The sequence below is a fragment of the Triturus cristatus genome, chromosome 10, assembly GCF_964204655.1.
Source record: "Triturus cristatus chromosome 10, aTriCri1.1, whole genome shotgun sequence".
NCBI lineage: Eukaryota > Metazoa > Chordata > Amphibia > Caudata > Salamandridae > Triturus > Triturus cristatus.
In genome coordinates, this window is record NC_140593.1 from 1,145,233,077 (window position 1) to 1,145,250,056 (window position 16,980).

Here is a 16,980-nt window from a genome sequence, read left to right on the forward strand (position 1 = left end):
GGCTCAGACGAGACCTAAAAATGCTAATATGCCTTAACACAAAAATCAACAACAGAATTAAACAAAGCAGAAGGAATGTTTGGTGGTGTCCTTGGTGACCTGTTGTCTAGTCACTGGTGCCTAGTGGAGACCAGTGGCGGCTGGTGACATTTGAAAGTGGTGATGCGTAAAAGTTCTGGATGAGTGCCTTGTGGCGAGCGAACGCTGCCTGACCATCATATGGTTGGGAAATGTTTTTAAAGGGTGGGGAAAGGATGCTTTTGAAACCAAATTTGAGAAAGAAACATGGATGAATAAAGCAATTGTGATATTGTAGTTATAACATCAGAGATTTTAATGAGCCATTCCAAGGTCTCTGTGACCTTCATAGGGTGTGTGCGTGTAATGGTGGTGCAGCGGTCCCCCATTACACTCATGGACTGGACCCACCTCTTGGTTTCCCTCAACCTTAAGCCATGCTTGTGTAATGTAGGAGAAAGAGTGCCCCATATCACCCAGAAAATAGAACCATCGTGAGTGAGTGTGAGTGTGTGTTTTTTTTTCTTCCCCCAAATAGCTCAGGGAATTGACCCAGCTCCTGGTTTCCACGAGCCTTTTGCTGTACTTGTGTATTGAGGGAGCAAGGGTCCCCCATATCGCCCAAGAAATTGGGGCACGTCAAGGTCTCAATGCCCTTCATGGTGTGTTTGTTTACTGTGGGAAAGAAGGGTTTCCCATCACTCAGGAGATAGAAGTACCTTGGGGTCACCAGCTTCTTCTCATGTTTGTGTAACCTGGTAGCAACAAAGAACCCCTCAGTAAATGGTGAAACCTTGAGATCTCCGTGAGTTTCAAGGCATGTTGCTGTAATGAGTGAGCCAAAAGCCCCCCCCCCCCCACCCAATAGTCTAAGGTGGAGGCACCTCCTCATCTGCTCACAGAATCCTTTCAAGAAATCTTTCAGGTCTCCATAATCTTTAGAGGTCACGTTTTTACAATCTGGTAACCACAAAAGACACAACAGGAAATTAATGAGCCTCCCAGGTCACGGTGAGCTCCATGCCATGATGTGTAATCTACTCACGACAAAAGACCCGTCAAGATATGGTGGCACCTCCATGGTTTCCATGAGCTTCCAACACACCCGCAGTTTGTCGACCTGCACACAATGAGCCACTAAGATCTCTGATGATAAATATATTTTTACTGTTACACCCACCAGGAAAGCAAACCCTGAGATAAAGTAACCCCAAAAAATAAATAGGCCAAAAGAACACAAAAGTACGTTTGCAAATGCACACGGATGGACACGAGTGGCCAGTGGAGTTTGATTCTGTAATAAATCCTGTGTAATTGGACAGTCTGCTCTGCTGCTGGCAGTGCTGTGTCTGCAAAGAGGTACTGTATTTTATTACATTACCCCAAGTTCTCAGAAGCGATGAAAGCACTGCATCAATAGTCTTTATTGCTTTCTAATCTTCCTGAGGCTGCCCTCACCAGCTAGTATTTTATTACAAATCTGGTTAGAGTTTTTTTTCCTTGTTAAGGGTTTGTGTCGTATTTGCGTACTTCTTCTGCAGCTCATAAGGGGAGGAATTCAGGCTATGAAACAAGTGTAAAATTAAATTTAAAATAATTAAATTTCTAAGCTGGTAAAAAAAGCACCCACAGACGTTGCTATTCAGAGGAGGAGAGCGGCATGACTTATTGCAGGCGGGTGATGAACGGGTTGTGGCAAAGGCCAGGCTGTAGACACCTGTAGGCCTCTGCCTTGAGAGCAGGCCCGAGACGGGCAGTGAGGGTGTGGGTGGCGGGAGAGCACACTGGTCTGGCTCTCTAGCTGCCCATCGGATCCCGGCATATGCCTGGCGAATAAGATGGGCAATGGACACATCAGTGCACGTGCATCGCTGCAAGCTTCAAGTGTGAATCCGGTATCGGAGCTGCACGTGAGTAGTCTTTCACATGCATCTCTCTGGGCCAGCTTGTTCTTTAATAATCTTTTACATGCATGGCTCTGGAGCTACACATGTGCAAAGCGAGCCAATCACATACATGCCTCTGGGCCAGCATGTTCTGAGGGCCAAATTCACAAAATAATTGCACTCAAAGACCTCAAGATGACCTGCAAAAACTAACTAAGAAATTCACTATCCAGTCCCTCGTGCCTCGTGACTACCAGATTGGCCCTCCAGTCCCTGCCCCACCCCTGCGGCTCCTGAGTCAATCCTTGCACTACTCCCTTGCTGTTGATGTTAGGCAGCAGCATGAGGATTGGCTTGGGCAGGTGTGCCAGTACTCCTTAGGAGCCTTGGGGGCTGTGGCAGCAATCCCCCGGGCTCCTACATTGCGCAGGTAGGAAAGAGTTCAAGTGTACATATCAGGCTGGTGAGAGCAAGGCACCAGTCAAATCTGACAAGTGCACTTCACCCAAGGAGGCTGGCAGCTGCCCTGCGTCACTCACACTGTCAATCATCCAAGGAGGCTCCCACCCCCCACCCTCTTCCGCCGGTCCTCACTGACTCATGTAGCCATGCCGCGCACTGCAGCAAAAAAAATAATGGAATCGCCTGAGGATAACAAAACAAACAGGTGGACAACACCCCCATGCCCCAATGAAGAAACCAACGCTGGTGGAGACCGCAATCCAGTTTAGGGCCAAATTCCTTTAGTTGGAAACACGGTTATAAGAGTGGCCCAGTACCCATTATATGTCCATACAGGGCCTTTTAGTGTTCGATCCCGTATCTTGGGAACCACTCCTCACCATCAAGTTTAATGGGGCGTACACTGAAGTCATGGAGCAGACCAGCAGCCACTGGCAACTGCTCTTTTAGGGCATAGTGGTGACTGTGGCTTTAAGGCATCCCCAGAACCATAAAGTTAAGAATGACGCCTCAAAAAATGTTGCAGCTTCTGAAACCCCCACCCTGCAGTTGAAGAGGAATAGAACCCACAAGGAAACTGCAGACCGACAGTCTACCGGCCTAAGAGGATGGGCAGAGCGATATTTACAGGGAAGCTGTGGACACAAGAAAGGGCCAAGGATGATCTTGGTTTGACTCAAAAGGCAATTTAGCAGCTCCACGACCAGCATTCGTAAGGCTTCTCTTGGTCAGCTGGACTGTTGCCGCCTTGCGTCGCAGTTCCTTGAGCTGTCCTCATAACCACCCCTCCCGTCTGCTGGTCGCCTGGCTCTCTTTCCTAGGAGCAGGTCCCTCTTGGTAGACACAGGATAGAGTACACTCTGGCAAGGGAGACCAGCATTAAAGCTAAACGACTAAGCCGACAACGGCTCCTCACTCTCCTCTGTTTTATGGACGCAGACCAGTTAAAACATGGCGCCCAAGCGCACTGCTCTCTAGAAAACAGCAAAGGCCATGGGCAGCTCACAGAAAGCCAAGTTGAAGACCTGCCTCCCAACAGCCTCATGCCATTCTTCTGCCACAACCCCTTGCCAGAGGCCTTGCTTGAATTATTACTGTCAGACATAATAAAAACAGATTCCTATGAAGGTTATGTTTGGGGCCCGCCAACCAGGACCTTCGGGTCTTCCTTGCTCAACCTACTTTCATCCATCACTCCCATGTGTCTGCCAGTAAACCATTCACAGACCCAACCCTCCTCCACCCGGCATGTATGCTAGTCCTTGACAGAGGAACTCGTACACAAACAGCATACACAAAACACAAAGGTAAAACAGTCAGCCACTCTCTCTCTCTCTCTCTATCTCCCACCTTCCCAGTCCCAGTTTTATCAGCACTCACCCTCGCGTCACTTCACGCACTCTGACCAACGAAACGCCAAATCAGTGCAAACAAGCAAACATTTCAGCACTAGGAATTTCACGAAGAGACATACAAATCATGGGGCAATTCCATGCACAAAGAAAGACTTACTACATCAGGCATACATGGCATTCCACTTATTTAAAAACAACCGCATAAGGCTACTGATAAAAATCACAGAACACTAGATTACATATCAAGGGCAAAGCACAGCATTTAGCTTTCGCTTTTGTCCACTGTGCCTGGCTCAGGTTCCCGCTTGCCTTCTCTACAGTCAACATTTGTCAGTTCCTGTTCACAGGGGTACACCTTCACTTGTATTTGGAACTTGGCTTTTCAGCAAAAGAGCTCCATGCAAGGGGAGCCTGTATGTAATAGAACACACAGTATATGGTTACAAAAATGCAGTCTGCACAGTGCCCCATTAACACAGGAGTTTTATTCCTTAACACTGACAAATTCCCTAGTGACCACATAGTTGAAACATTTTTTTTCCACATTAACGCACAGATTATATGCCTCATGGTTTCTTTTTAAACCAGACCATATAACTAGATAACCTTTTCATTTTCAGAGGTGTGAGCCAATTTTCCATTTTTAGTTGAGTGAGAACATGATGGCTGGTTTTCAGGTAGGAACTGCTTAAAGCAATGAAAGGAGGGACATGAGATGCACGAGGCTGACCCATACTGGTCTTTTGAGCAGGGTCTGTCATTTAATATGGTAGTGACTGATTGGGGAGGAGGTCAGTCAATTGTTAGTTCAACTCAGCATACACTACTAGACGGGTCTGTTGCACTTTCCAAGTCGGATACGACTACCAGGCGAGATCACACTGACATACTTTGAAAATCGACTGATCCCAGGTTTTAGAAAGACTCTCAGAAGGTACAACTTGCTCCAAGAAAATTCTGGAGTTAGACTACCTGGTTGCTTCTCCTTGGTGAATAGAATTAATATAAAACCCAAAACGCCAAAGGATTTCTAATTAACTATTCACACTGGTGAATGATCAACATCGTGGATGGTGAATGATCATATTCCTGTATGGTGAATGATCATACTCCTGTATGGTGAATGATCATACTCCTGTATGGTGAATGATCATACTCCTGTATGGTGAATGATCATACTCCTGGATGGTGAATGATCATACTCCTGGATGGTGAATGATCATATTCCTGTATGGTGAATGATCATACTCCTGTATGGTGAATGATCATACTCCTGTATGGTGAATGATCATACTCCTGTATGGTGAATGATCATACTCCTGTATTTGGTGGGTGGGGCCCAGATGTTACTGTTCACTTTCAGAAGAAACAGTAGCAGGTATAAGGCCCACTTGTAACAGGTTTTGAACTAGCAGAGAAAGGTCCTCCCTTTTGATTTCAGTTACACTAAGTACACACAAACGCATTAATATCAGTAACTTACATTGCTAGTCTTAGTAGATGGGGGGTACAGAGGGCAGAACATGTATTCTACAAAGACAGAGCCGAATGAGCACTGACCCCTGCGCCTCTTCCCCCAGAGCACATTCAGCACCCCTGGTTTTGTATTCCTCAATAATGCTCTCTGGCCGGAAGTCCCATTCACCCTTCGTACTGTACCTGCTGCCCGCTCAGTGCCAGCCGGAGAAGCTTCATGACGTCACTGTACTTTGTCTGCACCTGTCCCTGCAGGCCCCTCAGGTGAGTGTTCAGCGAATCTGTGGTCAGATCCGCGGATCCTGCCTGGAGCATCCTGGAAAGAAAGAATGCATTGTTCAGTGTCTTGGAAGTGCCTGGGAGAAGGCAACATGCAAAGGAGCTGGGGGGGGGGGAATACATCCAGCTGCCGGCAAAGGCAGGGAGTGAAGAAGAGAGGGAAAGAAGGAATGAGGCTGAGAGGGATGGAAGACTGATAGATAGATAGATAGATAGATAGAGAGAGAGAGAGAGAGAGAGAGAGAGAGAGAGAGAGAGAGAGAGAGAGAGAATGCACGGCTCGACACAGATGCAATAGTTACAATCCACGTATGTGTTAATGGAGATTATTTCACACCTGTGGTGACCACATTTTCAGGATCCAAAAAAGTAACATCCCACAGAAATAGAGGCAGGACTACACTTCCGCACTATCTAGAAAGAACTGAAGTTAAGGTATTCAAAAGAGAATATAATTAACCTCAGAGATCACAACATTTGCTTTTTTCTGGTAATAATGCAGTAAAAAATAATTGCATACGTGTCATTCAAATATGTAGCCTAAACTAATTACAGGACTTGTGCGTCCATTTTGGAATTCTGCTTGAACACCACAGGGCACCCCACCCTAGGGGGATTGTTTACAAGCCAGAATGAGGCAGTGGGGCAGAGGACATCCTATTCCTAGGCCGTTCTGTACAAAGAACGTCACGGATGACAAAGAAGCTTTTTAACAGGCTTTCATGGCCCTCTCGAAACAAACACCAGCAAAGATATTAATTTAGATAAAAGTGTGATAGCACTGGAACATATGTGGAAAAACAGCAATAACCCAGCAAACTGGCAATATCTGCACCTTATGGCTTAGCAGACGACAGGTCAATGATCGGCACCCGAACACTGCTTTCTCATAGATGAAGCAAAGCATCCAAGGGTCCTACTAATATCTGTGGTGAAAGGGCACAGATTGGGTCCAGGAGGAATGCAGCCGCGACAGACCCACAAAGACCCCCCGCCCCCCCCCAAAGCTAATGCATATGTATTTGATGTGTGTCTGTTCTTTCTTATTTTCTGTGAACTTGTTGTAAAGCGCTCTGATACCCTCGGGTCCTGCCAGCACTACATAAAACTCTCCAAATAAATAAATGCAAAGGTCCTACTAACATCTGTGGTGAAAGGGCACAGTATGGGTCCAGGAGGAATGCAGCCGCGACAGACCCACCAAGACCACACCCCAGCCACATGCAAAGGGTCCTACTAACATTTGGGGTGAAAGGGCACAGTATGGGTCCAGGAGCAATGCAGCCGCGACAGACCCGCCGCGACAGACCCACCAAGACACCCCCCCCCCAGGCATTCCTGGAAATGCCACTGGACACTTGCGATTGTATGTGTGGCTTGCAAGGCTCCTGCATAATTACACTGATCAGGCACAGGGTATTGGCTCAGCTACAAAGAGACTTGGTAAGCCGGTATAAGGATGTCTAAACCTTTAGTTCATGTGGATAAAGCCCACCTCACGCCTGTTGGAGGTTCAGGAACAAACAACAAACCAAGCCAGGCTTGAGGCAAAGCATGGAGGGAAGACTGGTGATGTGTGCTTCGAATGACCCTTTAATCACAAGTGGACTGGAGGCAGCATTCATAGGAATCAGTGGGAGGAGTGATGGACAAAGTCTGAAAAAGAAGAAGAAAACAAACCTCCCCACAGAATAACAGTAGGTGTTGCGAGACCACAAAAAGTGAAATAGGATGGACATGTAGACCAATGCAGTGGACAGGAAACTAAAATACAAACTGACAGGACAAAACGGGTGGCCTATGGGAATGGGAGTATGCTTCGTCAGACCGGCCTTCCGCCCTTTGCGCATCAGCTAAGTGAGCACAAAACGCTGATAGCATGGAGTGTGAAACACATCAAACCTACAAACATGCAGGATTGCCAAAAGCCAACATCAACCTTCCATCTGCACTGCATGTATACTCACCCCACCACTAGCCCTGTGATCTTGTCTATCTCCGCGGAGATCGTCTCCAGCTGCTCTCTGGAAACCGAGGGGCGCACCCAGAGGTATGAATAGGAGGGCGACACCAGGTCCGTCAAGCGAGTTACGTGGCCCTGAAGACAAAGCAGACAATGTTACTCTTCTATGACGCAAAGTCTGCTATTTGCAGATGATGCAGTAATTAGGACAAGAACCACACATGGTCTGTTAGCGCGACTAGACAGATTTAGTGTGCCATGCAAGCAAGATCATCAATGTTCAACGAGGGCTAAACTAAACACATGGCATTCAACGCAGGAAAGGGCTCTCTATACCAGTATTTTGTTAAGGGGGGGGGTCAGCACTACAGGCTATAAAGGCATTCCATACTGTCTGATGTGGAAACAATGCACAGAACCATAAGACCACCATCCTTGAGTGATTCAGCAATTTCTGTGGCGGGTGCACTAATAAAAGAAACTAGAAGGATCTCTCTTACTGTTTGTATCAATGACTGTGGAAAGCTGGCATTTCAACGGCTTCACTCTTTCGTGGAAGAAGACAAAGTGCTTTGCCCAACTCAGGCAGGCTTTGAGTGCAGTCACAGCACAAATCAGAAGTTACCTCAGTTTTGGATAATTTGCATATGATGGCCAATGGCTTGTCCTCTCTGTCAATCAATCAATCATTTGTAGAGCGCACTACATACCCGCGAGAGTCTCAAGGCGCTGGGAGGAGGGGGAGGGGCGCTACTGGTCAAACAGCCAGGTCTTGAGTAGCCTCCTGAAGGTCAGCAGGTCTTGGGTCTGTCGTAGGTTCAGTGGGAGGGTGTTCCATGTCTTGGCGGCGAGGTGGGAGAAGGATCTTCCGCCGGTGGTTGTTCTGCGGATGTGAGTGCGAGGTCAGCGGAGCGGAGCTGGCGGTTGGGGATGTAGAAGGAAAGTAGTCTGTTGAGGTAGGCTGAGCTGGTCTTGTGGAGTGCCTTGTGTGCGTGGGTGAGGAGCTTGAAGGTTATCGTCTTGTTGACAGGGAGCCAGTGTAGGTTTCTCAGGTGGGGGGTGCTGTGGCGTGGTACGTCGAGGATCAGTCGTGCAGAGGCGTTTTGGATGCGTTGCAGACGTTTGATGAGCTTGGTCGGGGCTCCCGCGTAGAGGGCGTTTCCGTAGTAGAGTTGCTGCTGACGAGGGCCTGTGTGACTGTTCTTCTTGTGTATGTCGGGATCCACCTGTAGATCTTGCGGAGCATGCGGAGGGTGTTGAAGCAGGAGGAGGAGATGGCGTTGACTTGCTTGGTCCCCAGTGCAGTCGGCCACCAGGAGTCGTCCCGGGCTAAAGGGTTGGAGCAGAGGATGAGGACCTCCGTCTTGTCCGTGTTCAGCTTCAGTCGGCTGATCTTCATCCAGTCGGCGACGGCCTTCATTTCTTCGTGAAGGTTGGATTTAGCGGTGATGGGGTCATTGGTGAGGGAGAGGATCAGTTGAGTGGCGTAGGAGATTATGTTGAGGTCATGCTGTTGGGCGACGTGTGCGAGCGGGGCCATGTAGATGTCTGTAGCCTTTGACACTCGTGTCATGGCTGTTCTGTTCCTGGCTTTCAAGAATCAGCCTTTAGGTGTCTTGTATCGTTCTGCACGGTTGTCAGCGATTAGTTAATTTCCACTCTGCCTTATCCTGCATATTGGCGCGTTCCTTAATTTTCTATATTGACTCTGCTGTTTTTAAACCTTTGTAACCTCTCTGGTCACGGCGTAAATGGATATGGAGGTCCATTTCTATACATAGGTCAACAAGAAGCAAATTTTATTTAAACTCTACCCTACGACTGGACATTATGATTTTGTTGCAAATACTCCTCTGTTTAAGGCATTGTCTGGCTCATAACTTTCCTAAATTGAATCTGGATAAAACTGAGGTATTGGTCATTAGGAATTATATAGACATAGCAATCATTTTTTAGGCCTATCAGCTCTGCCCCACCCCTTGCAACATTGGTTAGTATTGTAAGGGTTCTGACAAACTCCAATTGCACCTTAATATCACAGAAAAACAAGGCAACGAGTACCTGCTTCTGGCAGCAAAAGATCCTTAAGTAAATTCTACCATTTATTAAGGTGGATGTACGCAAGCAAGCGATTACTACTTATATCCTTATATAGCTGTTCGACTGCGCCAACTGCTGCTATTTGGCTTTACTGAAGAAAAAAATCGTCATGAGATCGTAGATAACCCGTTATCACTGGCATTTCTTCCGGGGAGCACACTTCACCTATATGAAGACAACTTCATTGCCTGCCAATTCTCTTTAAATCCATGGTCAGGACTGTTCATAAGTGCCCCAAAACTACTGGCCCAAATATTCAGAGGGCATGCTTGTACACTCAATCTTTCTTCAGATGGCAAATTCTGGCTTTCTTTTCCTAGAATCCAGTGAGCCTCTTTTGGAGGAGGAGCATTTTCTTATGTCACCGCGGAAGAATGGAATCTGCTGCATGTTGAACTGTAAAGCCGAGCATCAGCAGTCCGGTTTAAAATAGAACTAAAAACTTTTTCATCCAAGACTGCTTTTGACACTTAGAGGGCATGTGAATTAGTTATCTAATGGTAAGAAGCTCCAGCATTCAGTTGCTTTACAAATAACTGAAATAAATAAATAAGCTGTAGGATTTTATTTTGCGGACGTATTTTACTTGTATGGATTTTATTAAAAGTATCCCTGTGTGTGTCATGACAGTTTCTTTTGAGTGGTAATACACAGCTTGACAAATGCCCGAGAACGCTAGCAATACATGTGTTGTAAAGGCAGAGAAAAAAAAAAAACACAGCTTTGGAAGGTTTTCTAGAATTTTGGTATGGAGATAATGTAATGTAATTTTATTTTTATAAAGCGCGACTTACACTCCAAGGAGCATCTTGGCGCTGACCACTCATGTCTAGGAGGTGTTTGGCCAGGGAGCTAGTGAGGCACCGGTAAGACAGTATCTGGTGTCTCTGAGGATTGGGTTTAGACTAGGGCTAAACAGGCTGTGTCTGTGAGTTTAAAAATCCATGTCTTTAGAGCCTTTCGGAAAAGGTTCTCTGACGGGATCTGGCGTAGTTGGAGTGGTAGTTTATTCCAGGCCCTAGCACCCAGTACTCCAAGGGATTTTCCTCCTTTCGTGGCCAGTATAAATTTGGGAGTCACCAGCAGGTTCAGGTTGGAAGATCTGAGTGAGCGAGAAGGCACATATCTTCCAACCCTTTTTGACAGGTAGGTGGGACCCAGCTGGTAGTAGGACCTAAAGATGATTACTAAGATTTTGAATAGTACCCTTTTGTGGATGGGCAACCAGTGCAGGATCCTGAGTGCTGCTGATGCAGACGACTTCCTGGGCCATCTCAGCACGAGGCGGGCGGTGGCATTCTGGACCATCTGCAGTCTATGCAGTACTGCTTTACTGGAGCCTGCATATAGACTGTTGCAGAGGTCCAGGCGAGATGTAATAAGGGCCACCGCCACCGTCTTTCTGGCTGTCAGTGGGAGAAGGTCGAAGAATCTTCTGAGGCCTTTGATTATGCTAAAGCAGGACTCTGCCACAGCACCTGCTTGTTGCCTAAATGACAGGGCCTCGTCAAACCTAATCCCAAGGTTGTGGGCCGTACTAATGGTGTTAGGGGGGGGACTTCTGCATCTTGTGGCCACCATGATTTGGGGGAGAAAAGGTTTTGTTGTCCGAATGGTAAAATTTCGGTCTTGCCCGAATTACATTTGAGATGATGTTTTCTCATCCAGTCGAATGTGGCGGTAAGACAATCTCTCAGATTTTCCTCTGCCTTTGTTGTATTACTGTCTAATACGAGGATGAGCTGAGTATCATCGGCATAAGATATAGTACTGATGTTAAAAGAAGTAATAAGCTCTATCAGGGGGGTCATGTACAGGTTAAATAGTACTGGGCTTAAACTAGAGCCCTGTGGTACCCCTGTTTTTAATGCTTTCTCCCCTGAGCAGTATTTCCCTAGTACCGTGACTTGCTTCCTGTGGCTGAGGACGTTTTTTAGCCATTCAAGAGCAACTCCTGCTATTCCTGATTCAGCTAGGCGGCCAATTATTACGGAGTGTGAGACCGTATCAAAGGCCGCCGATAGATCGAGCAGCACCAAAACAGCCTTTTTTCCTTGGTCCATGGCTGTCTTCAGGGTCTCCACCGTGTGTAATAGTGCTGACTCTGTGGAGTGTATAGCCCTGAACCCCGCTTGGTTGGGATGCAAGATATCGTTTTCCTCCAGGTACCTAGTTAATTGCTTATTCACTTCTGCTTCCGTAAGTTTGAAGAGAATTGGGAGCAGCGAAATAGGACGGAGGTTTGAAAGTATAGTGGGGTCTACTAGGGGTTTCTTTTGCAGAGGTTCGACAGCGGCTAATTTCCATTCAGGTGGAATGGCGGCAGTAGCCAGGGATGAATTAATGATGGCATTTATGCTCGGGTTTACTGTGTCCACAAGGGCATGTAGCAGCAAGGGAGGGCAGGGATCAAATGAGGAACCGGATTTGCTGGATAGAATAGCCTGACGGGTTTCTTTCAGACTGACATGGGTGAATTTGTTAAGGTGGATCTTCTCATTGTTAAGTCTTATGACTTCTACGAGGGGGGGTGCTGGTGGATCTGGGAAGTCTTTGGTGAGATCGGATATTTTCTGTTCGAAGTAATTAGCGATTGAGTTACATAATGGAAGCAAAGGGGGAATCTCTTGTCTAAGAATCCTAGGGTTCATGAAGTCATCGACTATTTTAAAGATTTCTTTTTGTTTGATAAAAACAGAAACAGGTTATAGTGACATATGGTAGAATCAAACCTTATTCAGATGGGGTTTAAATCATGCATTTGCTGGAATTGTTGCACTTGGTGAATACAGCATCTCCGTAATGTTGCTTCTGTTTCCCTTTCATTTGCCAACTTCTTATGCCTTGCTTGGAGTTCCTCCTCTGGTCAGAGACCTCATGATTGTTAGATCCCACTAACTGGCAATCATTGGGTAAATAAGTCACAGTGAAAACATTCAAACTATGTTTCTTTATTAATCCCATGTCCACCATGCTCAATTGCCTGTCACAGTGTCCCTACAAAAAGGGACTATCAGGGCAGAGATCGGGCACAAGAGTTGAAGAAGACTGCAAAGGCTTGTCACGTGAAACTTACCCGGCTCACAGATCGTCTCATCATAATGGCCAAGACATTTCTTGGTGTCATCTGCTACAGGCAGTATAGCACCCAGAACCACATCAACATACCACTCACCATACACCCATCCCCCACCAAATACAACAGTCACCTTCTTTTGCTTTAATGACACACATTCTGAACTTCTCCAGAATCCAGACATCATACACCATGCATTCAACTTGAATGCACACTTCAGCACAAAAACATAGATCACACCCACATCAGCATACATTTTAAGTAGGGCTCCCGGTTTTATGATATTTTTTTTTGTTGCCATTTCTGTCTGCATTTATCCATATTTATTTTTTGCAAATTTTAGCTGTATTTATCCATATTTATTTTGGGTTTGTGCAAAAATTAAGCTGCAATTAATATATTTACACATTTATTTAACCAATAAATTTGCACTTATGCTTGAATGTCTGCCAGGTTTCAGTGCTGTGAACACCCGCAGAAGATACATCAATGCACTTATATGAAAATATGCACATTTCAGTATCAACCTTGTGCAAATCTACTGCTGTTGAAGCCTCTTTACTAAAATGACTTTCTTTTTAAAAAGCCTGATCTATCAATCCACACATCTATTGGCCTGGCAGTCATGGCAGACAGTATTTAGAATTACTCACAAATTAACCCAATTTCCGTTTTTATCCACATTTTTAAAAATAAATACAGACAAGAAAATGCATTTTTTCTGTCTGTAAAAATCAGTCAAAACGGACCACAGGGAGCATTAATTTTAAGTCACCCTCATCCACTCGGGCTACAATAGCACAATAAAAAACCACAGTTGCAGCCTGGCCCACAGAAATGAACCCAGACTCCCATGATTAATTTGAGCCAGTGGTTTCCGGTGCTCAGCACCGGCACTTAATCATCAACACTGGCGCTTTTCATGAGCCTCAGTTAATGACACATTCATTTATGGTAGGCATGGGGAGATTAAGTGATTTGCCCAGAATCACAGGATGTTGAACCGATGCCGAGACTCTAACCTGGTTTCCGAGCTCAGAAGTCAGCAGCTCTGGCCATTACGCCACAACTTCTCTCCACTTTCATGGTTAGTACTTGGTTATGTTTTAGGCTGTGCCAACAGAAGAAATGGGTTGGTGCAAGTCGCCTTCTGACCAAAGCCCCGGCACTTATTTGTTTACAAATTAGCCTCTGCCAGACTGGTTCTTGCCAGTGCAACTTCCATAGTATTCACCTTGAGACATATATGTCCTTCAAATAACACATTACCAAGTAAACCAAAACGGTTCCCTACCACCTCTCCTTCTGTAAAGGGTGAAACCTGTGCTACCTCAGAGTTCTGAGCAACAGTCTAAGCCCTAGTCCTTTCTCACACGCACGGATACAAGACTCTACTCAGCACACTCCCTGCCATTTCACTGACCCCCACAAAGGCCTCCTACAAGTTGCAGCACATCTCAAATGCTTGATTTTTACCACATTCCCCAAACACTGAAGGAACTGCATCAGTTCCTGCTTCAACTCCACATCATCACGACCACATACATCACTTACAACGCCACCATAAATGCCAATGCTGCCTATGAAAATAATCACCTCAGGTGGACAATAAGAAACTAGATACCGAGACATCACCAGGCTGGAAATAACAAAATGAAAAACTGAAAAGATGGGAGGACAGGACTTTTCCAATAACACATCCAGAAGTTGAACAACATCCCCATCAATATCAGAACTTCTCCTACTCTTCCAAAACTCAGAAAGGAACTATAAAGACACACTTCTACAGAGATCATCTTCCTATAATTAAGAAACCACTTCTCCCTGAACAGTGTGCCTTTTCGCAAATGATCATGGTGGAGATCAGGATTTACAACCCCTGTTCAGTGCTCCGCTGCCTACGTAGGCTTGCCCTTTCCAAACAGCATTAAATTGTACTCAAATACAACTCCCCTCCACGGTACATACCTTCCTGAGAAGCAGGACGCGTTCAATGTAATCAGTCTCCAGCACCTCTCGGTCGGTAATGCAGTCACTGTAGGCCTTCTCCACTTCGGTCCTCAGGACTAAGCACAGCTCTACGCGCAGACCGGGATTAGAGATCCGACGAGTCAAATGAATCCTAAGGACACCAGAAAAAAAGTCTACAGTTTCTTTCTACACATATTGAGATGGAAGGATGGGCTGTACAAGGAGGCCTCTCTTGAATGAAGGTCAAACATCAGAAGTCAGACACTTTCACTGCCATCAAACACCACCATGTCAGACGATTGGTTCAGAAGGAGCCCTACAAAAGACAGTCCCAACTCCCAACACTAAAACTTATCATTTGGTAGACCATAACGACAACACAAAGACTCACCGAGCAACGAGGGCATGTAATGGTCAACTTGTTCATGAACACTGCTAGAACAAGTCAATGGAACAAAAGCAGGCATTCCCATGCCCAGCGAAAAACAGGAAAACAGCACTGTTTGCCTACAGTGGGCAGACAAATGCATATGGGAAAACACTTGGGGTTAATGTGGTTGTGTGGAACATGGGCTTGTGGTTAATGTTGAACTTGAAGATTAGATATCAGACAATTATATTTGGGTCATTCAAAGTAACACTTGCATTACCTACTGCATGACTGAAAGACCTTGCTTGGGAATCAGCATCACCCTAACCGAATCTGCTTTATTTATCCTCATATAGGACTCGGTCAGGAACAGAGGCCATGAATGAGCAGCTACGGTATCATCCTGAAAGTGTTTCTGTATGCTCAGTGCTAGTGGCAGGAGCCATACTTTAAACCCCAGTAAAGTTAGGCCTAGCTTTGGTCAGCTCATCACCCACTCCTCTTCCAGAACCCAAGTCATACTCCAACTCCAGACTTATAAGGCTCCCCGAAACACTAAAACCTCTACTCAAAGTAAGGAAATTTCACTGGCAACACGCTCGCACGTTAAGGATCAACACATTTTATAGAAAGAGGGCGTGAATGGGGGAGGCTCAAGAAAAAGGTGAGATAGAGAAACCCACCGACAATTGCTTCCAGGCAAACACTATCATAACAATGATTCACAGACCATGGGCCAATTTCTTTTACCAGCCCCACACCCAGATTACCATGTAGAACCTTTGGTTTTGCTTTGTTCGCCATAAGTTGGCAGGGTATGCTCAGACGTGAGTCCCTTGCTCACTTTGCCACTGGATTCAAGCAAGCCTGGCTGAAGACGGCTGAAATGCCAGAAACTGGTCCTAGGAAGCTTGTTTCCGGTCCAGGGAGGACCTGGCTTTGCAGTTCGGGCTGGACTGTTCCCATGAGGCACAGGGTCAGACTGATTTGCATATGGCCATGTCTGAACTAGGGTGGCAGAGTGGGCTAAAGAACGGTGGTGGATTAAACCCAGATCAGTTGACTGGGGGTGAGTGCTTGCAATGTTCAACACTCCGTCATAATTTCCTTTGGTTTTGCTTGGTTTACCATGTAGAACCATCACAGTGTGAATACTGGGAACTTTGTGCCCACCTCCCACAACACGGCTTGTTTTTTAAAATATATATTAAATTTGTTAACTGAGGTATGCAAGCACTCTACCTGTGTGTGAATTTTATAGACTGTGGAGAGAGCTTTCCCACCATTTCAAAAGAGGCGTGTGCCTCATTTTTCCAACATCAAAAAAACTCCTTGTTTAACTATGTGCTAGTGGAGACCAAAACACCGCCTTATTATTTTGCTGAAAATCGGAATCATTCTACCCCTCTTGGACAAATCCTGGATTGCTCTGAATACTGCTTTCAAAGAAGGAATTTAGAACAGTCAGGGGCACGCTTGCACAGGCTAGTGGTGTCCTCTGCCAAAGGAAATGAGACAAATTTATTTATAGGTGGCCGGGCATTCTTTTTATTGATGCAAGATGCCAAAATGCAAAAATAAAAATAGGGGGTTCATGGTGTGAGAGGTTCTTCCAAGAATATATTTTCTTTAATTAAACCAAATTCCCCTCATCATCAGAGTTTGAGATTCTCCATTACCTGAAAAAGATCTGATAGGGCTCGGCTTGGACTTAGCATTTGACTTTGACCACAACAGTACATCGGTTCAGAAAAAATGCGAGTAAATAGATTGAATGATTAGCCAATGTCTTTCCATCTCCTAAAGCACTTACTTGTTTGGTCAAAATACCAAACAAAAAAAGAAAAAAGAAACCGATAACCCTTGCATATAGGTCCCATAAGAAGAACACTGCACCTCTAAGATCTTAATGGTAGGCAATCTCCTGGGGTTCACACGTAAAGAGATTGCCAACTGTGCTGAGTGAGTATACTCAATCTTATCTATAGCACTGGATGATGATCACTCATAGGCAACACCTCTGA

At 45.7% G+C, this 16,980-nt stretch overlaps 1 protein-coding gene across 2 annotated transcripts in view; it reads right to left on the reverse strand.

Moving 5' to 3' along the window:
* The window catches only part of EARS2 (glutamyl-tRNA synthetase 2, mitochondrial), a 69,441-nt gene that overhangs the window by 13,057 nt on the left and 39,404 nt on the right, over nt 1-16,980 (reverse strand). For both annotated transcript variants that reach the window (XM_085629503.1, XM_085629505.1), the window contains 3 exons: nt 14,584-14,737; nt 7,444-7,574; nt 5,381-5,513 (listed from right to left, as the gene is read on the reverse strand). In XM_085629503.1, the coding sequence (XP_085485629.1) occupies nt 5,381-5,513; nt 7,444-7,574; nt 14,584-14,737 (418 nt within the window). The remainder of the gene's footprint in view (nt 1-5,380; nt 5,514-7,443; nt 7,575-14,583; nt 14,738-16,980) is intronic.